The sequence below is a fragment of the Staurois parvus genome, unplaced genomic scaffold (assembly GCF_062004578.1).
Source record: "Staurois parvus isolate SC_StPar_1 unplaced genomic scaffold, SC_StPar_1.0 ptg000299l, whole genome shotgun sequence".
NCBI lineage: Eukaryota > Metazoa > Chordata > Amphibia > Anura > Ranidae > Staurois > Staurois parvus.
This window is the reverse complement of record NW_028318095.1, coordinates 16,468,860-16,495,624: the sequence shown is the minus strand read 5'-3', so window position 1 is coordinate 16,495,624 and position 26,765 is coordinate 16,468,860. Positions and strand designations below refer to the sequence as shown.

The window sequence follows — 26,765 nt, the reverse complement described above, 5'->3', positions numbered from 1 at the left end:
TCCCAAAATATACATTTTAATAGTAACAGTTGGTAGTCAGATAATACAGAGGTTTTGTTGGTGTACACAACTTGGAGGTGAAGAAAAATATTAAAAATATGATAAAAATCATCCATGGTCTAAAGGCACTTAACATACTTTTTTTTTTGAAGATGAAATGTATTGGAAAAAAGAACCCCATGGGCAAATAAATGTTAAAGTGCTGTGTTCTATGTATTGGGGGAAAATAAGCACTAGCATTGACTGGAGGAAAAAGTCACATGGGCAATTATGCAAAGAACCATACCAACCAATCACATTCTGCCTTTAGAAGTTCAAAGTAGCCAGAAAGATTAATTCCTATTGGTTGATGGAAACATGTGCTTTTAACATTCCTCTCTGTTGTCCCATTGCTCAGTCTGTAACATGGTTGTGATGACAGTACAAACTTGGCCACTGTGTTAGTGATCTGATGAAAAACAATAGCTCTCAAGACTTCTGTATGATCTGCAGTGTGTTATGATCGTAGCCCTCAGCAGGATGATCAGTGATCAGGGTAAGTATAACAGTTCTGGACCACTCTTTACGCAGTGGAGAATTCACATTTAATCACAAATATATTTTACAAAGGTCTATATGCTCCTTATTGAGTCCAGAATAAAGAATCACTGATCTTATCAGGAGTACAATTTGTGCAAAAGAAAAGTGACATAAAAGAGATTTATTTGGGCTTCTCTTCCACACTGTAGAGATCATGGCGACGTTGGCTATGAATTGGTATTTGTTGACGGATATCAGCAAGGTATTGCAAGTCTGAAAAAAAAAAAGAAATAGAGCTGAAGAGCAATTAAATAATACAGTCAGCCTTGCATTGTTAAAGGTAACTTTTAGTACAATCATCTGTCAATCTGTTCTGCATTCAACACTTTTTGGACAGTTAGATGCCAGTGTCTCCAGATGGGTGCTGTGGCTCACTCTTCAGGTCCCTACATCATTACAGGTCTCAGCAGCTGTGTAAGCCTAGATTCACACTATGAATTGCCTACGAATTGCACAGGAATGCCAAGCGCATCCCCATGCAATTCACATGCGATTCAGTGCACTGTGATTTGAGCCCGTTCATTATGAATTGCATCAAATCGCACTGCTTCACAACAAAAGTAGTGGATGCATTACTGGAAACTCAAGCAAAACACATGGTAGTTTTGTACTATGCAATCCGGTGCAGACAAACGCACTCCACTTGGGATGTCATTAACATTGCACTGACACCCACTGCAGATCGCAAAGACAGTGCATTATGAATGTGGTGCGGGAAATGTACACTGATCGCAGGTAAACTGGGGCTAAGGGTCAATGAAAGATGCCACAGCACATGGACACAGGCCTCCATTATTCCAAGAAGTATTAAATGCTGAAGATCTCTTTAAACAAATTATATATAAATACAAGAGGATTGTTGTGATCTTACTTGAATCTTGGTGTTCTTTGTGTATTTCTTACAGTGCGCTGCTATCCAATGTGAAAGTTTTCCTTTGTGAAGGAGCTTCCTGTAATAGAACCAGTCACTACTGCTCCCTCTCCTTGTGCAGGATGACTGGTCTTGTCTCCGCCCCCTCCTGTAGTTTTCTGTAGGCAGCCTGTAGTGGGTGAAGCTACTGGGCCCCTCCCACAGCTCTGCGCAGGCTATGTACAACACAGTGATGATGCTATTGCTACTATAATTAGGTAATATCTGGGTTTGTAAAAGCATTTTGGAGCACACACAGTTTGATTTTTATCCTCTGTGGCTAGTGTGGAATACATTTAAATTAAAGGTTTTTTTAATGCCTGAAATTCAGATTTCAGGCAGACAACCCCAGTTAGTAGACCTATCTAAATGTTTTAACCACTTCAAGTCCGGACACTTTCACCTCCTTCCTGTCCAGGCAAATTTTCATCGCCATCACACTTGACTATTGCGCGGTCATGCAACACTGTACCCATATTAATTCTTTACCATTTTTTTGAAACAGATAAAACTTTATTTTGGTGGTATTTATTCACCACTGGGATTTTAATTTTTATGCTCTATAAATGAAAAAGTCCAAATATTTTGAAAAAAAGTGTTTTTCTTATAAAATTTTGAAAATAAATAATCTTTCTTCATAAATCTTGGCCAAAATGTATTCAGGTATCTTTTTAGTAAAAAAAATTAAAAAATAACCTAAAATTAGTTTATAACCAAAAATTATAAATTTTTAAAAACATTTTTTAATTTTTTTTTTTTTTTTTTTTTTTTTTTTACATACTGCCATCCTAGCAGTACAGTGTCACCATGGTGACACTGTACTACTTGTGGGGGGGTTATGAAGTTTTTTTTTTTACACTGATTGCTTTTACACCCATAAAGGCTGTAAAAGCAATCATTTCTCCTTCTCTCTGGCTGCATTCTTGCAGCCATTGAGAAATACTGTGTGAGCTGTGATTGGTCACAGGTTGTCACATGGTACAAGGCTGTTGTGAATAGCTTTGTACCATGTGACCTCTGTAATCATTCACAGATTTCATGCGTAGTAAGCAATGATGTCAGAAGTGACATCTTGCTTACTACTCTTCATGTGATCACTGATTGGCCAATCAGTGATCACACGATCGGGACCTCGCAGAGGACCCGTACAATGATCAGTGTTTCACTGTGTCTGGAGGACACAGTGGGCACCGGATTGCGGTGCTGCTCGCTCCCAGGGAGCGTGCACAAGCAGGGGGCGGGGAGGCCCTCTATAAACAGCCACTCACCCCTCCACTGTTTGGCCGTTTATATACAACGGCCAGATGGGAAGTGGTTAAAAACAGAAACAAGTGAAGTTTTGCAACTGAGATTGCCAAAATCTTTGCAGTGTATTATCCATCTGGAGGGGATTTTTTTTTCACAACAGATCTAGAGCTTCACTTTAATTGAAAAAGGAAATAAGGTGACAAATGTAAAAAAGAAAACATTTCACTTTCGAGACTTTTTATGGTACCAAACACAAATAGCAAATATTTACATTGAAATACATAAATGTGTTGTTACATGGTCAAGAACACTAAACATTATCTTGATAATGTAATAATATATTATTCATATACATGTTATTTGTGTTTGGCACTGTAACAATTCCACAGCCTACACCAAACATTTCTTCCTTGAAATTATGAGGTCCATCGCTGTATCATTTTAAAATCAGTCTTACAGTTAATGTGAACATTTCAGGTACATTTTTTCCTTGACAGTGAGAGACTATCAGGACTATTTCATATATGTGTCACTGGTAAATTAGTACTCTGGCAAAAGTGAGTCAGTAAATGTGCATCATCCTAGGGGGGTTCCAATATCTCACATTGAGAACACACATTCTTTACCTATATCCGTGGAAGTGATAACTTCATCTGCCCCAGCCTTAGCAATGACTTCTCCCCTGAAACGCACCAGAAATATAAAGAATGATAAATTCAGGCATTTTGAGAAGTAACAGAAATCAGATTTCTTGTTCTGTCTTCTTTGTCAACAGCCTATATGCAAAACTAAAGCTCAGAGTATTTAACGTGGCTACTGTTATTTTGACAGCTGAAGACCACCATTGAAATTGGCTTCTTCATTGCTATATGATCATAGAATGAAATCAACTAAACAATAGAATTTCAACCAAACATTTTGAAAAAAAAAAATTCTTCCTGTGTATAGCCACCTTTACTTTTAAGATCAGACAAAAAAAACCTGCATCAATATTACAAAGTAGGACATTTGTCTATCAAAATGGACATGTTCTACACATATACAGTCAGAGGAAAAAGTAATTCTTGAACAGAAACTGTATTTCTTAGATAAACCTTCTCTTATTCCAATGTTCTGTAGATACTACTATAGCATTGTACAATGCAGGCAGCTCCCCTTCTCTTTCCACCTGCAGTCACTTTCCCCAGCCTCTGGCCTACTTACCATGGACTGACCACAGTGCTGTGTCCCCAAGCTACGTAGGAGGCTTTTTCATCTCTTGCTGGAGACACGGTGGCGACATAGACTTGGTTGTCCAAAGCCCTAGACGTAACAAGACAAGATTTGTTGATTTTATTATATTGTCTCTTTATTTATCCAAACTGGATTCATATTGCCCTTTCCCCTCCCTGCTTACAGCATGAATCACACATGGGGAGGTCTTGTTTATCCACTCTCAACTTCATTCCTTCCCTCTTGCTTTACAGCTGACTTTTAAAAAACAGCCACTCACCTGTCCTACAAACCAGTGGTATGTTCACACAAGCCGGCTCACCGGCCATCCTCTCTCCCTGGCATCTTAAGTGTGGGTACCTGTGACCGTTTGTGGCTTCACAGCCGGGTGCCCACTGTGCATGCGTGAGTAGTGCTGCATATCTTGAATGGTCCTGTAGTCTTCTGGGACCTGTCACATGTCCCAAAAGACTGTAGGGATGGGGGGAGGGACAACTTCCTCTTCTGATCGTCTAGGCCAGTGGTGGCGAACCTATGGCACACATGCGGCAGCTGGTACGCAGAGCCCTCGCTCTCGGCACGTGAGCCAAGTCGCCCCAGCAGCCAAGCATTGAATAACAGTGCACATAGGGGCCATGTGTATGCTAAAAAAGGAGTAGCGGCGCCAGGCGATGATGTCACAAACTAAGACTCATCCGAGCTTTTGCATGGCCAGTCAGTGCGCTGCCAAGGATATGTATATTAGACTTGCTGTGAGTTTTAATACATTCATTTTTATTAACACAAGATTTTAGCTTGTGCTGGTGGTCAGTGAACTTTGCCCCTTTTTGCTGGTGGTCAGCGGAACCTTGCCCCCTTGTGCTGGTGGTCAGGGGAACCTTGCCCCCTTGTGCTGGTGGTCAGGGGAACCTTGCCCCCTTGTGCTGGTGGTCAGGGGAACCTTGCCCCCTTGTGCTGGTGGTCAGGGGAACCTTGCCCCCTTGTGCTGGTGGTCAGGGGAACCTTGCCCCCTTGTGCTGGTGGTCAGGGGAACCTTGCCCCCTTGTGCTGGTGGTCAGGGGAACCTTGCCCCCTTGTGCTGGTGGTCAGGGGAACCTTGCCCCCTTGTGCTGGTGGTCAGGGGAACCTTGCCCCCTTGTGCTGGTGGTCAGGGGAACCTTGCCCCCTTGTGCTGGTGGTCAGGGGAACCTTGCCCCCTTGTGCTGGTGGTCAGGGGAACTTTGCCCCCTTGTGCTGGTGGTCAGGGGAACTTTGCCCCCCTTGTGCTGGTGGTCAGCGGAAGCTCTGTTATTGTGTTTTTCCTTTAAGACAAAATATGTTAATGTATGGGTTTTTTCTAAACTAAAACCTCATTATTCGGGTGCAATTGCAGTGTTGGCACTTTGCAATAAATAAGTGGGTTTTGGGTTGCAGTTTGGGTACTCGGTCTCTAAAAGGTTCACCATCACTGGTCTAGGCAATTGGAGCGGAAGTGGGAGCGGGTACCTGTAAAAATCAGGTTCCCACTCCCCAAAGGTGCCAATTCCTCACGGGGAGCAAGGGACCAGTCCTTAACGTAGAACGTCCCCTTTTGAGTGGAGCTCTGCTTTAAGGAATCTTTCAAGTTTGTGTCTACTGTGGAAGGGAAGCACTGCGGGCAGCGGCTCTACCTGGGGAAAGTAACAGCGATCTGCTAGAAAAAGCTGTCCCAGCCATTTAACATTCTCAACCAAGCAAACATTGCCTAGGTATATCAGTCAGGGTCATAGATGGACCTATAAACCTACAAATACCCCCAATATGAAAAAAAGTGTACTCTACCCAAATACTACTTTTTATAAAACTAAACATTTTAGCTAGACCTACACTTTCATTTGCTTTCCTTTTCATAGAGTGTGGAAGCAGTAGAACCTCTGTCAGGTCTTTATTACTACCAGTCCCCTATTCTTCCTGTTTAGTGACATGACAGGGATTGAAAAAAAACAAAATCCTAATCCTAAAAGGGTTCCTTGGGGTTTTACCACCAACATTAAAAGTTTAATTCACTATTTAACTGCCCACAACTGTCAGTCAAACTCCATGTTTTTGAATAAGCACTATAAACTGTTGGCATGGTTGGTATTACAAACACTTCCAATGCATGATGGAATGGTAAAAAAAAATATTTCACCAGAATAAGCTCTAATGATATAGAGATGCAGAGCCTCTCAACGTACCGTGCTCTCTGCAGCAGCTCCCAGTGTGCAGGTCCTGTTGTCATGTTAAATGCTCCGGGATATACCAATAACTGACAACCTGTTGAAAATCAACACAGTAAATGTTGCTTAAAGTATATGTGAATATCCCATTCAAATTAAAATAGAAATTAAATGCAAAACATTTGTGTGAAAAAAAGAGTAACACACAGGTCTAAGCATTTCAAAACCTTCTGATCTACTGCGATTTTCATGCACAACCATCTGTAGGGTTTACAGAGAATGGTCTTAAAAAAAGAAAATATCCAGTGAGTGGCAGTTGTGTGGACCAAAATGCCTTGTTGATGTCTGAGGTCAGAGGAAAATGGGCTGACTGGCTGCTGCAACATTCAGATGGTAGGGTCAGAATTTGGCGTGAACAACATGAAATCATGGATCCATCCTGCCTTGTATCAACGGTTCAGGCTGGTGGTGGTGTAATGGTGTGGGGGAGATTTTCTGGCACTAGCAAGGTGTACCTGTGTAGTGGTGTGAGTGTGTATATATTTATATTAAATATATGACTGATCGTGCCAAAAAACGTTTTATTTAAGGATAGTGATCATATGAAGACATTTATTATCATAGAATTGTTTGGCTCCTTTTTAAATCATAATAACAGAAATCACCCAAACAGCCCTGATCAAACGTTTACACACCCTGGAATGTTTGGCCTTGGTACAGACACACAAGGTGAAATACACAGGTTAAAATGGCAATTAAAAGGTTAATTTCCCACATCTGTGGTTTTTTAAATTGCAATTAGTGTCGGTGTATAAATAGTCAATGAGTTTGTTAGCTCTCACGTGGATGCACTGAGCAGGCTAGATACTGAGCCATGGGGAGCAGAAAAGAAATGTCAAAAGACCAGTGTAACAAGGAAATTGAACCTTATAAAGATGAAAAAGGATATAAAAAGATATCCAAAGCCTTGAATATGCCACTCAGTACTGTTCAATCACTTAAGAAGTGAAAAATGTGGGGATCTCTTGATACCAAGCCAAGGTAGACCAAGAAAGATTTCAGTCACAACTAACAGAAGAAATATTTGGGATACAAAGAAAAACCCACAGGTAACCTCAGAAGAAATACAGGCTGCTGTGGTTATTTCAAGGAGCACAATGCAATAATACTTGAATAAAAATGAGCTACATGGTTGAGTTGCCAGAAAGAAGCCTTTAATGTGCCAATGCAAAAGAGCCCAGTTACAATATGCCTGACAACACCTTGACATGCCTCACTGCTTCTGGCACACTGTAATCTGGAGTGGCAAGACCAAAATAGAGTTATATGGTCACAACCGTAAGCGCTGTGTTTGGGGGGGGGAAGGGTCAAGAAGGTTTATAGTGACAAGAATGCCATCCCCACTGTGAAGCATGGTGGTGGCTCACTGATGGTTTGGGGGGTGTGAGCTCTAAAGTCATGGGGAATCTTATAAAAATTGATGGCAAGATGAATGCAGCATGTTATTAGAAAACAATGGCAGACAATTTGCATTGTGATACACGGAAGCTGTGCAGATCGCTCTTGGACTTTCCAGCACGACAATGACCCTAAGCACAAGGCCTAGTTGACCCTCCAGTGATTACAGCAGAAAAAGGTGAAGGTTCTGGAGTGGTCATGACAATATCCTGATCTTAATATTCGAGCCACTTTGGGGAGATCACAGAATGGGTGGTTCATACAAGATGACCAAAGACTTTGCATGACCAGGAGGCATTCTGCCAAGATGAATGGACACCTATACCATCAGCAATTATTCAGGCCTTATAGACCAGTATTACAAAAGACTGCACACTGTCATTGGTGATAAAGGGGGCAATACACAGTATTATGAACAAAGGGTATGCAGATTTGTGAAGAGGAGTCATTTCATTTGTTTACTTGTTGCCATGTCTTATCCACACTACAACACAGCCCGCAGCTAAGCCTAAGTTTACACTAGCGTCAAAAGCAGGCATTTTATGGGCATTTTTGCATTACCACGAATGCCTATCAAAACTGAGTGCATGTCAGCGGCCAGTGTTGTTCACATGGTTACATTAGCGTTGCAACAAAATTGATCCAAAATGTTTAGTTTTCCAGGCTTTACTCCTCCCCAAACTCTTCCATTGATATCAACGTAAACGTGCCAAAAATGCCCCTATGGCATTTACAATGTGTTTGAGATTCATTTGGAAAGCATTACTACCCAAGATGATGGAATAAAAATCCATACAATATAAAACCAACACAAAAGAGAAGCCTGGAAAGCGATACTTAATGTGATGCAAACAAGTTAGAAGTGCATCATAAATGCATCAAAAACAAGTCTCAACACAAAGTTGTGTTAATAAGTTTTCAAATTTCAAATCACAGCAAAGTAAGGCCTTAATATCTGATTGTACAATCTCTTTTATATCTATCAACAACTATGTAAGGAAAGGACCTGACTGTCTCGATACAAATTGATTGAATAGATTAGATAGACCCTCATTTTACATAGTTTTGGTAAAACGAATGTTGATTGTGCAAAGATTATACGATCAGACTGTAACATGAATGGTGACCTTAGAAGTACTTAGATGGTTTTTAAAATAAATATCATACAAAGCTTCAATCCAAATACCTTTCTTTGTGTAAATCTGGGCGAGTTCAGCAAACCTGATGTCATAACAGATGCCCACTCCAATCTTGCAATAGGCTGTTAAAATGATGAGATCAATGTTATTTCAAAAAGGATTAAATACAAGAAGAAGTAGAGAATGTTTGTGTATGTCATTTACTAAGTGCGTTGACTCTATTATTGAATGTGTGGCAAGGTTCTATCATTGGAAATATGGAGGTGGCTATTGCGGACCTCTCCTTCTGAAAATACTAGTTCCCTGGCTGTCATGCTGATCCATTGCTTTCAGTACTTTGTTAGTCACTGGCTTGGAACACATATGGATTTAGGAATCCCGGCATTCCTTGGTCATTGTACGTGCCATATTATGATCTCATCACACTGTGCCCTGAAACATGCTGCTGTGCCTAAGAAGGTTGCCCAATTAAAAAGGGGATGTCAAGGTAAAAGAAATAAAAAAACAAACAAACAAACAAACAAACAAAAAAAAAACCACATACACAGCACATGCCTGCAATACATGCACATTTACTCATAATTATTCCCTTTACAAATTCTGCAAGTACAGAAAAATGAATGATGAGGATTGGTATAGCCAGCACTCATCTTCCCGAATAATAAACTTTATTGAGCATATGTCATAGAAAATGGCCTATGTGTTTTGAAAAAAAGGCCCTAGTCATAGCCATAAAGTGCAAATCAAGACATTACATTTATATATACCAAATAAATAAATGTAAAAAAAAGACTTTTGATGGTTATATCAAGGTTATTTCGTGGCACCTGCCATTTATTTGGCTGATTAATCTATTAAATTGCCTGATGGGTATGAGGAGAAGTCTCTTTTTTACATTCATTTATTTGGTATATATAAATGTAATGTCCTGACTTGCACTTTAGGGCTATGACTAAGGCTTATTGACAAAAGCTGTAGGACATTTTATATGCACATTTCACTTGCTCAATAAAGTTTATTATTTGGGAAGACGAGTGCCGGCTATACCAGTCCTCATCATTCAGTTGCATCTGTGCTGGGAGGACACACAGAGCCAGATCACCGACATTCCACCTCCGTGGGGATTATCTCTGGGCGTAGCACCTACTGTACTTGTTCAAGTACAGAAAAATACCTGTTTATCTGTCAAAAATACATTTAGATCTTAAGCTGGCCATAGATGGATCATAATTCGGCCAGTTCAGCAGAGACCAGCCACATTTCAAACCATCTAATGCCATTTCCATTAGAGAGGAGTTGACCTAGTGATCAACAGCTCTCAAATGGGACTGTTGGAAAATTTTAGCTTGATCAGCACATGCAGCTAAATGGCTGTAGCACTGAGCAGTGTATTCTGGCACTGGAGGAGTATCACTGTCAGAATACAATAATACTGCAGGAAGGATTCCTTTATCCACCTTGAATGTGTGGATGGGGGAATCCATTCAGTTTCTTTTTTGCACATTCAAGATGAATCTTCAGGGAATTATGTCTCTTTCTCATGGGTCTATGCCTCTTTGAATGCAGAGGATATTTCACTACTTTCAAAAGCTGCAGATTGGTATTGAATGGTCTTAGTTTATGACCCACAGGTACACCCAGATCCTTCTCCATCATTTATTCACCCATTGTTAACCCCCTAGGGTTCATAAGACATGACAAAATCTTCTCCACTGCAAACTAAACCCGCTGTGACTTAAACACCGGGTGCTGGACACTAAACTGAGCCACCCACACTCACAAACTTGATGCAGGAATATGAGACCCCCACACAACGACTGCATGTGCAATGGCAGCTTCCATCCTAGAACTGCCCCCCCTAATGCTTTTCACCCAACAGGGCCTCATAATAGAGATGCATCTTTCCAGTGAAACACATCAAAGGAGGCAGTTCTAGGGCTGGGACTGTCATCACAGCGATTATGGTTGTTTTATGGAACAAAGTCAGACTTCAGTGATGCCATGGGTGTGCAGTGGTCTCCCGTTCCTGTCTCTAGGGTTTAGGTTTCATTTTTTTTTTTTTTAGGAAAATGGCAGCACATGATAAGGTATATATAATGGAAGGGAGTGTATGCTGCAGTACTGATAAGCAAGAACAATCACATACGCGTGTCAAACACAGAAAAGCTGTCTCCAGGAGTGAGCGTTTCTGATTCTTGGAATCGAATCTTCCCTGGAACATCAATATTAAAGAGGTGTATCTGTGGAACAAAAAAATGGACATCAAACATCCTAAAAGAAAATTACCCATAAACGTATATAATATACACCCACTGATAAAATAAATTCAGTAAAATAGACATGGGTGGATTGCCTTGAAAGTGCAACGTCTAAACCACAATTACTGCAAACTGGCAACCCACCCCCTGGCAATAATTTCTACTTCCTGTCAATCAAATGCTGAAAGTGTAAAGTAGGGGCTCTGATGTTTGGCTTTAGCAAGGTTCCTGCCAGAAGAAGATGGGGCTTAATCTCAACTTGGGCAGAAGTCCAGGCCCCATATACAGCCAGGGCCTAGAATCCAAGATAGCATTGCAAAGACACAAGTCATCAGCACTTCCTCCAAGCCGCACTAGGGATGTCAGTTTGAATCCCAACCACGGCACTACCTTCCTGGAGTTTGCATGTTCTCCCTGTGCCTGTGTGGGTTTCCTCCAGGAACTCTGATTTCCTACTGATAGATGAAAAGAAAGGAAGGTGACCACTCCAGGTGAATGCCAGATCACATAGCCCTTCCACCCACTTGTTGGTGCTGGCCTGATCAATAATTGCGGCATTGATGTGCAGTGCCACATCACTCCGGTTTTCCTCCTACACTCCAAAGACATGCTGGTAGGCTAATTGGCTCTTGTCTAAGTTGGTCCTAGTATGTGTATGCATGAATGTGAGTTAGGGACCTTAGATTGTAAGCTCCTTGAAGACGGGGACTGAAGTGAATGTACACAATATATTTAAAGTGTTACATAAATGGATGGTGCTATACAAGTACCTTTAATAAATATTTAAGACATAAGGATCAATCTGAAGAATAACACAGGTGTAAGATGCCTGCACCCGGAGAGTATTAAAAGCCATTTTTTTGAAAAAGGAAGGAGATAGGACCTCTGCCAGTTTTTTTATTGGTATCTGTGTCCCCAGTGGGGATCTTCGCTGTCTCTGTCCTGATGACCATTTTAATTGGGACTAAAAGTGAGAGAAAAAAAAAATTTGAGTTGTCCTTGAAGCGGGAATAGAGGCAAATTTTTCTCATGGAGACATTTGCTCCAGTGACAGTTGCCTAGGAGAGAGATCTAGGTTTGTTTGGAGACAAGAAGTGAAGGAAAATCTCCTCAAAGGTTCTAACCTTTCCCACCCCAATCAAAATTAAAAAAGAAAACACTTTTGATGACATTCCATTTTAATTACAAAAATACATCATGTGTGCTGAATATTTACTTGCATTTTCAGAACAAATTATTAAGGCATATTGTATACAAATCAATGTAATGTTGCAATATAATATAAAATATAGTTGTTTAAAGCCCAACTCCATGAAAGAAAAAATGTTTTCCCAAGCAGAAGGCTGTGCCAGCAGGGTTGTTTGTTTTGTCCAGGTGAGAAGAGCTGTATACTCACCGGAACCTCCACTCCAGCGGCAAACGGCACTCCCCCACAATCCAGACTGTTTATGCCATTGTCATGCTTAGAGCAGGTTTATGGGTGTGATAAACTGTGCTCCCCCACAATCCAGACTGTTTACGCCATTGTCATGTTCAGAGCAGGTCTATGGGTGTGATAACAAAGGCGTTCCCCCACAATCCAGACTGTTTATGACACTGTCATGCTTAGAGCAGGTCTATGGATGTGATAACAAACGGTGCTCCCCCACAATCCAGACTGTTTATGCCATTGTCATGTTCAGAGCAGGTCTATGGGTGTGATAACAAAAGTGCTCCCCCACAATCCAGACTGTTTATGCCATTGTCATGTTCAGAGCAGGTCTACGGGTGTGATAACAAAGGCACTCCCCCAAATTCCAGACTGTTTATGACACTGTCATGCTTAGAGCAGGTTTATGGGTGTGATAACAAATGGTGCTCCCCCACAATCCAGACTGTTTATGCCATTGTCATGTTCAGAGCAGGTCTATGGGTGTGATAACAAAGGTGCTCCCCCACAATCCAGACTGTTTATGCCATTGTCATGTTCAGAGCAGGTCATTGGGTGTGATAAGGTCAGGAACAGTCCACCACACAAGACCACGGGTGGGGGGTTGGTTGAGGAGGGCAAGAGCCACAGGGACCAGTCTTGTGTGGGGAGGATCAGAGGATTAGATAAGCAGATCTCGTTTCTTCAATCCCCTAGACAAAAACAAGCAAATAACTTGTGCAGTGCGGGCACAGCCCCGCCACATAGGAAAACTTTTTTTTTTGCCCAGGATTGGGCTTTAAAGTACTTTGTACAGCAAGCTGGCTCACAAGCATCCCATTACCTTTCTGTGCTTTGCCAGCAATATTCCATCGGGACCGTACACAGTACATGTGTTGTACAATTTCCCAGAATCCTCCTCTGGTATAGAGCCTAGAGGGAAATGACATCAATACATCAAAACGTAGCCAAGAATCAGAGAAAACCAGACCGAAGGCTACAGCTAAATCAGAGGAGCACATTGGGGATTTTTCTGGCTAACACAGGTAATAGTGTGGTAACGGCACCTAAAAACCACAATTTATAGCATTATATCACACAGATTTTGATTCAGACCTCCAATCAGATAGATTCCACACTCCTTGGCTACTTCGGACAACATTTGTGTAGATTGGCCTGGAATCTTCTCAGCATATTCAGGAAAGAATTTGGTTCCATATGGAGAATTAAAGCATTCCTAATGTCAGAAATGTGGACAAAGAAGGCAGTTAGAAAATCAGCTCAGAACAACACACAGGTGAGACATTAGAGCACCGTCCTCTGTCCTGGCTTCCCACCTTGGTCAGAATATCACTGGTCACCCAACAACAGGGTGATACATGGAAAATGAAGGAAAGGAATTACCCCAGGCAGCATCCAGTGTGTGCCTCCAGATGCAAGGCTAACTTCACACTTGTGCAGATTGGGAACAGTTGCAACATCACATACATTCCCAACCCACAGGAAAAACACGGTGCACTTTAGCAGATGCGGGATGGAGCGATTAATTCTTAATGACACCACCATGCATCAGCAAAATGCCCATTTTTTTTTGAGCACAAAACCACATGATGCTGCAGCACCATGCAATCTCATACACCACAATTTAATAAAGGGTCTAGAAGTTCTTTACTTGCTTTTTTGCAGGTAGGGCAGCCTGTTGAAATAAATGTACAAATGATAAAGAACAAAGGGCGCAAACACCTAGTGCATTATCTACGGCACTTTATTGAAGGATAAAAGATATAATATACTCACAAAACCAGTATGAATAATAGCGTTGTATAAAACCCAGAAGCAAGCCCATCGTGTAACTACTCAAGTTCAATGAATGACAATACCAGCTGACACGTTTCGGGGATAAGCTCCCTTCTTCAGAGCAGCACTGGTATACCTGACTTTTCCACCCCCTTATATTAGGACGACTAAATATTAGTCCCACCCACACCAGGAAGTGGAGAGGGAGGAGGAAGAGGTGAAAAAGCATAGTGGTCACCATTATCAAAGGTATCATGTCCAGCTTCACTAAAAGCACTATGGTGTCAAGTTTTCACTAAGTCATTGAAATGAATTGGCTACCCTACCCACAAAAGTGGATTGCACTGATTTGAATGAAGCCCAATGGAAACACAAAGCTGCAGCTTATATGGAGAATATGTTATATAGATACGCACCGGGAGAGCTACAACCTGAGCTCCTTGCTTGGCCGCCTGTTTTACCAGCTCGGATGCCCTCTTCAGATTATCTGCTTTTACAGGAGAAACAAAGAGCTGAACTAGACCCAGGCGGAATTCTATGGAAAAAACACACAAATCAGTTTTAGAAATCTTTGTTCACCTATTAACAAAGACTTAGTGAGTAACAGATAAATATTTGACATTGGGTCTGGTCACGTTGTCTGGAGCAAAGTTTACTCAGCTGACCATTTGTGTCATTGTGGATTTGGAGGACAAAGCTAAATTTAGACGTCCCTAGCACAATTCTGACCCAATGAGCAACCTATACAGACACAGTATAATGGCCGGGCCACCAGGAACCACACGACATCCCCATAACTACAACAATGTATCATATTTAAGTCCTAAAGGAGACCCGTCCTGATACCCTTCTCTTTACTATCACCAGTCACAATCACTGGGATTCCCATCATCCTCATGTCCTACTATGGTATGGCTTGTATTAAAGCTGAACTCCGGGACAAACAAACAAACATTGTCTAAATACAAGACTTTCGTGTAGCCAAGCCAAATCTTGGTGTGCTTTGTGTACTTCTTCCAGATCTGTGCAGTAACCCAGTGTGAAACTTTCCCTCTGTGCAGGAGCTTCCTGTAATAGAGACCGGTCACTGCTGCTCTCACTGGTCTTGTATCCACCCCTCCTGTAGCTTTCTATAGTGGGTGTGGCCTGCTGGGTCCCTCCCACAGCTCTGCTCTCTGCACAGGTTACGCACAGCCCAGTGATGATTTCACTGCTACTTTTATATTATAACAACTGGATTTGCAAATGAATTTGGAGCACAAAAAGTGGGTTTCTATCGTTTATGGCTGTTAAAAACTACAGTTAGGTCCATATATATTTGGACACAGGCATAATTTTATTTTTTTCAGGTATTTACCAAAACATATTCAAGCTATAGTTATATAATGGATATGGGCTGAAAGTGCACACTCTCAGGGTTAATTTGAGGGCATGTACATGAAGGAAGAGTTTAGGAATTACAGCTCTTAAAGAGTAGCCATCCCCCCTTTTGCAAGGGACCAAAAGGAATTGGACAATTGAATCAAAAGCTGTTTCATGGCCAGGTGTGGGCTACTCCTTTCGATTCTGTGGTATTTTCATTTGGAATCTATTGCTGTGAACCTACATCATGTGTTCAAAAGGAGCTGTCCATGCAAGTGAAACAGGCCATTGTAAGGCTTCAAAAACGAAACAAATCCATCAGAGAGATGGCAGCAACATTAGGAGTGGCCAAATCAGCAACATAAAAAAGCCATGGACATCCACAGAAGACAAAGAGTGGTGAATGATCGCAGGATCCTCTCTATGGTAAATAAAAACCCATTCACAACATCCAGACAAGTGAAGGACACTCTCCAGGAGGAGGGCGTATCATTGTCAAAGTCTACAATCAAGAGAAGACTTCACAAGAGCAAATACAGAGGGTTCACCACCAGGTGCAAACCATTCATAAGCCTGAAGAATAGAAAAGCCAGATTAGACTTTGCCAAAAAAAAGGCAGACCAGTTCTGGAAAAGCTTTCTTTGGACGGATGAAACTAAGATTAATCTGTATCATAATGAGGGAAAGAAAAAAGTGTGGAGAAGGCTTGGAACAGCTCATGATCCAAAGCACACAATGTCATTTGTAAAACATGGTGGAGGCAGTGTGATGGCATGGACATGCATGGCTTCCAGTGGCACTGGGTCATTGGTGTTTTATTGATGATGTGACAGAAGACAGAAGCAGCCGGATGAATTCTGCAGTGTTTAGAGATATACTGCCAGCTCAGATTCAGCCAAATGCAGCAAAGTTGATTGGATGGCGCTTCACAGTACAGATGGACAATGACCCAAAACACACTGCAAAAGCAACCCAGGAGCTTTTAAAGGAAAAGAAGTAGAATATTCTGCAATGGCCGAGTCAATCACCTGATCTCAACCCAATTGAGCATGCATTTCACTTGCTGAAGGCAAAACTAAAGGCAGAAAGACCCACAAAGAACAACTGAAGACAGCTGCAGTTAGAGCTTGGCAAAGCATCAGAAAGGAGGAAACCCAGTCTTTGGTAATGTCCATGGGTTCCAGACTTCAGGCAGTCATTGACAGTAAAGGATTGTCAGCAAAATATTAAAAATGAACATTTTATTTATGATTATATTCATTTGTCCAATTACATTTGAACCCCTGAAAATGGAGGGACGGTGTATAAAAATGGCTGCAGTTCCTAAAATTTGTACTTGATATTTATGTTCAACCCTTTGAATTAAAGCTGAAAGTCTGCACTTCAAACTCATTTGGATTGTTTTGTTTTTATTTATTCTGGTGGCATACAGAGCCAAAAGTATGAAAATTGTGCCTATGTCCAAATATATATGGACCTAACTGTGTATTTAAATAAAAGATTTTGTGCCAGAGTTCAGCTTTAAAATTGCCAAAAAAAAACTGTAAATAAAGAAAGCATAAAAAATAAAAAGGAAACTAGTTCTGAGAAAAATACCAGAGCAGTCATTGCTGACCTCCCGAGAATACTAGTCACCTGGCTGTCTATGATTGCAATACTTTTGGAGTGACTGACTGGAACCAGCACACATATTAGAAAGTCAAATTGAGGAAGAAGGGAATAGATCTGCCTCAAATGGTCTGTAAGGAAGAGAAAGCCTAGGAACTCCTTCCCTCTCAGTCCCCGACAGTCTCCTGTCACACGTTCCCAGTCCCCGACAGTCTCCTGTCACACGTTCCCAGTCCCCGACAGTCTCCTGTCACACGTTCCCAGTCCCCGACAGTCTCCTGTCACACGTTCCCAGCCCATGACAGTCTCCTGTAACATGTTCTCTGTTCCTAACAGTCTTCTGTCACATGCTCTAAGTTCCTGACAGTCTGTAACATGTTACCAGCCCATTACAGTGTATTGTCACATGATCCCAGTCTCTGACAGTCTCCTGGACTATGGTCCCTGTCCCTGACAGTCTCCTGGACTATGGTCCCTGTCCCTGACAGTCTCCTGGACTATGTTCCCAGTCCCTGACAGTCTCCTGCACTATGTTCCCATTCCCTGACAGTCTCCTGTAGCATGTTCCCAGTTCCTGACAGTCTCCTGTAGCATGTTCTCAGTCCCTGACAGTCTCCTGTAGCATGTTCCCAGTCCCTGACAGTCTCCTGTAGCATGTTCCCAGTCCCTGACAGTCTCCTGTAGCATGTTCCCAGTCCCTGACAGTCTCCTATAGCATGTTCCCAATCCCTGACAGTCTCCTGTAGCATGTTCCCAGTTCCTGACAGTCTCCTGTTGCATGTTCCCAGTTCCTGACAGTCTCCTGTTGCATGTTCCCAGTAACAGACAGTCTGTTGCATGTTCCCAGTTCCTGACAGTCTCCTGTTGCATGTTCCCAGTTCCTGACAGTCTCCTGTTGCATGTTCCCAGTTCCTGACAGTCTCCTGTTGCATGTTCCCAGTTCCTGACAGTCTCCTGTTGCATGTTCCCAGTTCCTGACAGTCTCCTGTTGCATGTTCCCAGTTCCTGACAGTCTCCTGTTGCATGTTCCCAGTTCCTGACAGTCTCCTGTTGCATGTTCCCAGTTCCTGACAGTCTCCTGTTGCATGTTCCCAGTTCCTGACAGTCTCCTGTTGCATGTTCCCAGTTCCTGACAGTCTCCTGTTGCATGTTCCCAGTTCCTGACAGTCTCCTGTTGCATGTTCCCAGTTCCTGACAGTCTCCTGTTGCATGTTCCCAGTTCCTGACAGTCTCCTGTTGCATGTTCCCAGTTCCTGACAGTCTCCTGTTGCATGTTCCCAGTTCCTGACAGTCTCCTGTTGCATGTTCCCAGTCCCTGACAGTCTCCTGTTGCATGTTCCCAGTCCCTGACAGTCTCCTGTTGCATGTTCCCAGTTCCTGACAGTCTCCTGTTGCATGTTCCCAGTTCCTGACAGTCTCCTGTAGCATGTTCCCAGTCCCTGACAGTCTCCTGTAGCATGTTCCCAGTCCCTGACAGTCTCCTGTAGCATGTTCCCAGTCCCTGACAGTCTCCTGTAGCATGTTCCCAGTCCCTGACAGTCTCCTGTAGCATGTTCCCAGTCCCTGACAGTCTCCTGTAGCATGTTCCCAGTTCCTGACAGTCTCCTGTAGCATGTTCCCAGTTCCTGACAGTCTCCTGTAGCATGTTCCCAGTTCCTGACAGTCTCCTGTAGCATGTTCCCAGTCCCTGACAGTCTCCTGTAGCATTTTCCCAGTCCCTGACAGTCTCCTGTAGCATGTTCCCAGTTCCTGACAGTCTCCTGTAGCATGTTCCCAGTTCCTGACAGTCTCCTGTAGCATGTTCCCATTCCCTGACAGTCTCTTGTAGCATGTTCCCATTCCCTGACAAACTCCTGTAGCATGTTCCCATTCCCTGACAGTCTCCTGTTGCATGTTCCCATTCCCTGACAGTCTCCTGTAGCATGTTCCCAGTTCCTGACAGTCTCCTGTAGCATGTTCCCAATCCCTGACAGTCTCCTGTAGCATGTTCCCAGTTCCTGACAGTCTCCTGTTGCATGTTCCCAGTTCCTGACAGTCTCCTGTTGCATGTTCCCAGTAACAGACAGTCTGTTGCATGTTCCCAGTTCCTGACAGTCTCCTGTTGCATGTTCCCAGTTCCTGACAGTCTCCTGTTGCATGTTCCCAGTAACAGACAGTCTGTTGCATGTTCCCAGTTCCTGACAGTCTCCTGTTGCATGTTCCCAGTTCCTGACAGTCTCCTGTTGCATGTTCCCAGTTCCTGACAGTCTCCTGTTGCATGTTCCCAGTTCCTGACAGTCTCCTGTAGCATGTTCCCAGTCCCTGACAGTCTCCTGTAGCATGTTCCCAGTCCCTGACAGTCTCCTGTAGCATGTTCCCAGTCCCTGACAGTCTCCTGTAGCATGTTCCCAGTCCCTGACAGTCTCCTGTAGCATGTTCCCAGTTCCTGACAGTCTCCTGTAGCATGTTCCCAGTTCCTGACAGTCTCCTGTAGCATGTTCCCAATCCCTGACAGTCTCCTGTAGCATGTTCCCAGTTCCTGACAGTCTCCTGTTGCATGTTCCCAGTTCCTGACAGTCTCCTGTTGCATGTTCCCAGTAACAGACAGTCTGTTGCATGTTCCCAGTTCCTGACAGTCTCCTGTTGCATGTTCCCAGTTCCTGACAGTCTCCTGTTGCATGTTCCCAGTTCCTGACAGTCTCCTGTTGCATGTTCCCAGTTCCTGACAGTCTCCTGTTGCATGTTCCCAGTTCCTGACAGTCTCCTGTTGCATGTTCCCAGTTCCTGACAGTCTCCTGTTGCATGTTCCCAGTTCCTGACAGTCTCCTGTTGCATGTTCCCAGTTCCTGACAGTCTCCTGTTGCATGTTCCCAGTTCCTGACAGTCTCCTGTTGCATGTTCCCAGTTCCTGACAGTCTCCTGTTGCATGTTCCCAGTTCCTGACAGTCTCCTGTTGCATGTTCCCAGTTCCTGACAGTCTCCTGTTGCATGTTCCCAGTTCCTGACAGTCTCCTGTTGCATGTTCCCAGTTCCTGACAGTCTCCTGTTGCATGTTCCCAGTTCCTGGCAGTCTCCTGTTGCATGTTCCCAGTTCCTGGCAGTCTCCTGTTGCATGTTCCCAGTTCCTGACAGTCTCCTGTTGCATGTTCCCAGTTCCTGACAGTCTCCTGTTGCATGTTCCCAGTTCCTGACAGTCTCCTGTTGCATGTTCCCAGTTCCTGACAGTCTCCTGTAGCATGTTCTCAGTTCCTGACAGTCTCCTGTAGCATGTTCCCAGTCCCTGACAGTCTCCTGTAGCATGTTCCCAGTCCCTGACAGTCTCCTGTAGCATGTTCCCAGTTCCTGACAGTCTCCTGTTGCATGTTCCCAGTTCCTGACAGTCTCCTGTTGCATGTTCCCAGTTCCTGGCAGTCTCCTGTTGCATGTTCCCAGTTCCTGACAGTCTCCTGTTGCATGTTCCCAGTTCCTGACAGTCTCCTGTTGCATGTTCCCAGTTCCTGACAGTCTCCTGTTGCATGTTCCCAGTTCCTGACAGTCTCCTGTTGCATGTTCCCAGTTCCTGACAGTCTCCTGTTGCATGTTCCCAGTTCCTGACAGTCTCCTGTTGCATGTTCCCAGTTCCTGACAGTCTCCTGTTGCATGTTCCCAGTTCCTGACAGTCTCCTGTTGCATGTTCCCAGTTCCTGACAATCTCCTGTTGCATGTTCCCAGTTCCTGACAGTCTCCTGTTGCATGTTCCCAGTTCCTGACAGTCTCCTGTTGCATGTTCCCAGTTCCTGACAGTCTCCTGTTGCATGTTCCCAGTTCCTGACAGTCTCCTGTTGCATGTTCCCAGTTCCTGACAGTCTCCTGTTGCATGTTCCCAGTTCCTGACAGTCTCCTGTTGCATGTTCCCAGTTCCTGACAGTCTCCTGTTGCATGTTCCCAGTTCCTGACAGTCTCCTGTAGCATGTTCCCAGTCCCTGACAGTCTCCTGTTGCATGTTCCCAGTTCCTGACAGTCTCCTGTTGCATGTTCCCAGTTCCTGACAGTCTCCTGTTGCATGTTCCCAGTTCCTGACAGTCTCCTGTTGCATGTTCCCAGTTCCTGACAGTCTCCTGTAGCATGTTCCCAGTTCCTGACAGTCTCCTGTTGCATGTTCCCAGTAACAGACAGTCTCCTGTTGCATGTTCCCAGTAACAGACAGTCTCCTGTTGCATGTTCCCAGTAACAGACAGTCTGTTGCATGTTCCCAGTTCCTGACAGTCTCCTGTTGCATGTTCCCAGTTCCTGACAGTCTCCTGTTGCATGTTCCCAGTTCCTGACAGTCTCCTGTAGCATGTTCCCAGTTCCTGACAGTCTCCTGTTGCATGTTCCCAGTAACAGACAGTCTCCTGTTGCATGTTCCCAGTAACAGACAGTCTCCTGTTGCATGTTCCCAGTAACAGACAGTCTGTTGCATGTTCCCAGTTCCTGACAGTCTCCTGTTGCATGTTCCCAGTTCCTGACAGTCTCCTGTTGCATGTTCCCAGTTCCTGACAGTCTCCTGTTGCATGTTCCCAGTTCCTGACAGTCTCCTGTTGCATGTTCCCAGTTCCTGACAGTCTCCTGTTGCATGTTCCCAGTTCCTGACAGTCTCCTGTTGCATGTTCCCAGTTCCTGACAGTCTCCTGTTGCATGTTCCCAGTTCCTGACAGTCTCCTGTTGCATGTTCCCAGTTCCTGACAGTCTCCTGTTGCATGTTCCCAGTTCCTGACAGTCTCCTGTTGCATGTTCCCAGTTCCTGACAGTCTCCTGTTGCATGTTCCCAGTTCCTGACAGTCTCCTGTTGCATGTTCCCAGTTCCTGACAGTCTCCTGTTGCATGTTCCCAGTTCCTGACAGTCTCCTGTTGCATGTTCCCAGTTCCTGACAGTCTCCTGTTGCATGTTCCCAGTTCCTGACAGTCTCCTGTTGCATGTTCCCAGTTCCTGACAGTCTCCTGTAGCATGTTCCCAGTAACAGACAGTCTCCTGTTGCATGTTCCCAGTAACAGACAGTCTCCTGTTGCATGTTCCCAGTAACAGACAGTCTCCTGTTGCATGTTCCCAGTAACAGACAGTCTGTTGCATGTTCCCAGTTCCTGACAGTCTCCTGTTGCATGTTCCCAGTTCCTGACAGTCTCCTGTTGCATGTTCCCAGTTCCTGACAGTCTCCTGTTGCATGTTCCCAGTTCCTGACAGTCTCCTGTTGCATGTTCCCAGTTCCTGACAGTCTCCTGTTGCATGTTCCCAGTTCCTGACAGTCTCCTGTTGCATGTTCCCAGTTCCTGACAGTCTCCTGTTGCATGTTCCCAGTTCCTGACAGTCTCCTGTAGCATGTTCCCAGTTCCTGACAGTCTCCTGTTGCATGTTCCCAGTTCCTGACAGTCTCCTGTTGCATGTTCCCAGTTCCTGACAGTCTCCTGTTGCATGTTCCCAGTTCCTGACAGTCTCCTGTTGCATGTTCCCAGTTCCTGACAGTCTCCTGTTGCATGTTCCCAGTTCCTGACAGTCTCCTGTTGCATGTTCCCAGTTCCTGACAGTCTCCTGTTGCATGTTCCCAGTTCCTGACAGTCTCCTGTTGCATGTTCCCAGTTCCTGACAGTCTCCTGTTGCATGTTCCCAGTTCCTGACAGTCTCCTGTAGCATGTTCCCAGTTCCTGACAGTCTCCTGTTGCATGTTCCCAGTTCCTGACAGTCTCCTGTTGCATGTTCCCAGTTCCTGACAGTCTCCTGTTGCATGTTCCCAGTTCCTGACAGTCTCCTGTTGCATGTTCCCAGTTCCTGACAGTCTCCTGTTGCATGTTCCCAGTTCCTGACAGTCTCCTGTTGCATGTTCCCAGTTCCTGACAGTCTCCTGTTGCATGTTCCCAGTTCCTGACAGTCTCCTGTTGCATGTTCCCAGTTCCTGACAGTCTCCTGTTGCATGTTCCCAGTTCCTGACAGTCTCCTGTTGCATGTTCCCAGTTCCTGACAGTCTCCTGTTGCATGTTCCCAGTTCCTGACAGTCTCCTGTTGCATGTTCCCAGTTCCTGACAGTCTCCTGTTGCATGTTCCTGGTCTCTGACAGTATTTATAACATTCTAAGTGCTCCACCTCTGCCCAATAGTGTCCTAAGGACAGTCTGAAAAAGGTTTGTCCCTGGCAATCAGTGTCCTTGAAGATTTCCCCTATTGTTAATCAGTGAATAATGTCACCAGATATTCTGTAATAAATAATATATACACTATCTGTCATCAAAATACTGAACCATAAAGCTCTGTCCCTGGAAATTATTAAAGTGTTACTAAGCCCACAACAGTAAAATCAGTCTGTATATGCAGTAAAGCATGCTTGTTATACGCACTGTGGAACCCAATGGGTTAATACTCCACACTGTGTAAAAAGGCTGTTTGACCCTGTCTTCTCTGATCCTCCCCTTTCTTTTACTATACCCAATCCATCTGCTGATAGTACAGAGCTCTAGGAGTTACTCTGCACATGCTCAGTTCGGTGTGTATGGCTAGAGGTTTTTTTTTTTCTTTGGGAGGGTGCATGTGATCAGCACAGAGTCAATCAGTGCTGTCCAGACAGAGGGTCAGGGGTTATGCAGCCTCATAGGACAGTCAGGCAAGAATGAAAACTCCTCCTCCAAGCTTCAACCAGTGCTCAGCAGTACACTGATAAAAGTCACAAGACTACTACGTAATGATGATGAGAAAAGGTATTTAGCAGTTTATATTTACTAAAATAATTCAATTTCCATGTTGTGTGTACTGTACTCCTAGATTGTAAGCTCTAACGATCAGGGCCCTCTGTTTCCTCTGGTACCAAATTGTTTTGTAACTGTAATGTCTATCTTCATGTTGTAAAGTGCTGCACAAACTGTTGGCGCTATATAAATCCTGTATAATAATAATAATACTGTGGGAGACCAGATATAGTGAATGCAGGGTCCTGGGTTCCATAACACTTTAACCACTTCCCATCCGCCTTACAGCAGAAATACTGCTACAGTGCGGCACGGGTGCGCAAAATCTACGGGAATATACGTGATTTTGCATTCCCAGGAAGATGGCCCGCACCGCCATCAATCATCGGGTCCCGGCCGGTAATTACTTGTCGGCACCAGGTGACTTCCAAACATCTCCAATGGGGAGGAGGACTGTTTTGTTCACTAACAATTCTCCATCCTGTCATCTGGGGCACACTGCTCTGTGCAGCCATCCAGAGCAGTGTGATTACAGTAAAGCACACTGATAAAGCTCCCTAGTAAAACACCCCCAGCACACAGTTAACCCTTTGCCCCTCATGTTAACCCCTGCCTGCCCAGTGCCATTAGTACAGTGTCAGTACTTTTTTTTTTTAGCAATGATCACTGTATTGGTGTCACTGGGGATGTCAGTGACACCAAGTCAGTTCCCCCCCAGTGTTAGAATGCCCACCGTAGTCACGCTATAAGTCGCTGATCGCCGTCATTACTAATAAAATGTAAAAAAAAATTCCAGTATATATACCGCCATTTGTAAATGCTATAACTTTCACGTAAACCAATTAATTCACACGTATTTGGATTTTTTTTAGCAAAGACATGTAGCAGAATACATTTTAGCGTAAATTTATGATGAAATGTTTTTTACTAGACACGTATAATAGCAAAAAGTCAAAAATACTGTTATTGTCTAAAAATTGTCATTTTTTTATAGTGCAAAAATAAAAAAGCACAGGCGATCAATTACCACCAAAAGAAAGGTCAATTTGTGGGAAAACCGGTCGTAAATTTCATTTGAGTGCAGCGTTGCATGACCGCGCAATTGTCAGTTAAAATAACGCAGAGCCTTAACACAAAAAAATGGCCTGGTCAGGAAGGGAGGGGTAATTCCTCAGGAGGGTAAGTGGTTAAAGATGTCAGGACTCTTCCTGTGCCTTCCTCTGTGTAGACATAGAACAGTGGTTCTCAACCTTCCTAATGCCGCGACCCTTTAATACAGTTCCTCATGTTGTGGTGACCCCCAACCATAAAATTATTTTTGTTGCTACTTCATAACTGTAATTTTGCAGTGAGAGGAGTAGTGCCACAACATTGGTGTCAGTGAGAGGAGTAGTGCCACAACATTGGTGTCAGTGAGAGGAGTAGTGCCACAACATTGGTGTCAGTGAGAGGAGTAGTGCCACAACATTGGTGTCAGTGAGAGGAGTAGTGCCACATCACTGGTGTCAGTGGGAGGAATAGTGTCCCCTCGTTGGTATCAGTGGGAGGAATAGTGCCCCGTCATTGGTATCAGTGGGAGGAATAGTGCCACGTCATTGGTGTCATTGTGGGAGGAATAGTGCCCCGTCATTGGTGTCATTGTGGGAGGAATAGTGCTCCGTCATTGGTGTCATTGTGGGAGGAATAGTGCCCCGTCATTGGTGTCATTGTGGGAGGAATAGTGCCCCGTCATTGGTGTCATTGTGGGAGGAATAGTGCCCCATCATTGGTGTCAGTGTGGGTGGAATAGTGCCCCATCATTGGTGTCAGTGTGGGAGGAATAGTGCCCCATCATTGGTGTCGGGGGAGGGGGGGATAGTGCCCCATCATTGGTACTAGTGTGGGGGGGAATTATGCCCCATCATTGGTGTCAGTGGGGGGGGATAGTGCCCCATCGTTGGTGTCAGTGGGGGGAGGAATAGTGCCCCATCGGTGGTGTCAGGGGGGGGAGGAACAGTTCCCCATTGGTGGTGTCGGGGGGGGAGGAAATAGTGCCCCATCATTGGTGTCAGTGGGAGGTATAGTGCCCATCATTGATATTAGTGACACCAATGATGGGGCACTATTCCTCCCACTGACACCAATGATACTTACCTTGCTGACCCCTGCTCCAGCCTGGGCTCGCTCCCTCCCTCTCCCATCTACAGCCAGCATACCTGGCTGCAGCAGCACCATCTGCACGCTACAGACACTTACCTGTCAGCTGTCTTCCTTCTCCGGCCGCTCCCTCGCTCGATCTTCTTTGATCTTCGCGCTGCTGCTCGGCTCCTCCTCTCCAAGCTCCACCTCCTCACCGGTGATTGGCCGCCTGTGTGCCTCTCCTGAGCTACAGTTCCAGTGGCCAATCACTGGCGAGGAGGCGGAGCTGTTGAGTGATCCCGGGGATTTGGCCAGATGACAGGGGCAACATGTCATCCCGCGCACACATCGCGGTCCAGGGAAATGTGGACGTATCTGCATGTGGGCGGACCCGCCTGGAGACTGACAGAGGAGCGGTGTCTCGGTTCCTAAGACCATCAGAAATATGTGTTTTCCGATGGTCTTAGGAGACCCCTGTGAAAGGGTTGTTCGACCCCCAAAGGGACCGCAACCCACAGGTTGAGAAGCGCTGACATAGAACATGCACATTTATATATACAGTACACAGCTGTTGTCCCCATGCAGTAGCCGTGTGTACATCTATCATGTAGAAGTGAGTTGGAATAAAATGTAGAGCAGCTGCAGGTGAACAAATCATGAAAGGAGGAGAACAGCCGTCCGCACACACTGCAGCCCAGCAATGTCAGGGGGAAGGGATGAGCTCTGTCCAGGACTCGCACTACTCACTTGCCATGGCTCTAGCTGCCTGCATACTGACCCTGGAGCCGACCTGGCTGTCCCCTGTACACACAGGAAGTGTCCC

At 44.4% G+C, this 26,765-nt stretch overlaps 1 protein-coding gene across 1 annotated transcript; it reads right to left on the bottom strand.

Annotated features, from left to right (window-relative positions):
- Window positions 1-26,765, bottom strand: NIT2 (nitrilase family member 2). The gene is made up of 10 exons (XM_089682965.1): window positions 26,690-26,765; window positions 14,603-14,721; window positions 13,506-13,626; window positions 13,234-13,322; window positions 10,870-10,963; window positions 8,771-8,845; window positions 6,145-6,223; window positions 3,941-4,039; window positions 3,364-3,419; window positions 1-792 (listed from the first exon to the last, which is right to left on the bottom strand). The coding sequence occupies exons 1-10, from the start codon at window positions 26,712-26,714 to the stop codon at window positions 701-703; spliced, it is 849 nt and encodes a 282-aa protein (XP_089539091.1). The 5' UTR covers window positions 26,715-26,765; the 3' UTR covers window positions 1-700.

Bases quoted from the DNA above. Each gene is read 5' to 3' on its own strand.
- NIT2 (XM_089682965.1), bottom strand. From the start codon at position 26,714: ATGCAGGCAGCTAGAGCCATGGCAA. The intron at 14,722-26,689 runs GTGAGTAGTGCG...TTTTTTCCATAG, and splicing joins GGCAGCTAGAGCCATGGCAA to AATTCCGCCTGGGTCTAGTT. The intron at 3,420-3,940 runs GTAAGTAGGCCA...GGTGCGTTTCAG, and splicing joins AGCACTGTGGTCAGTCCATG to GGGAGAAGTCATTGCTAAGG.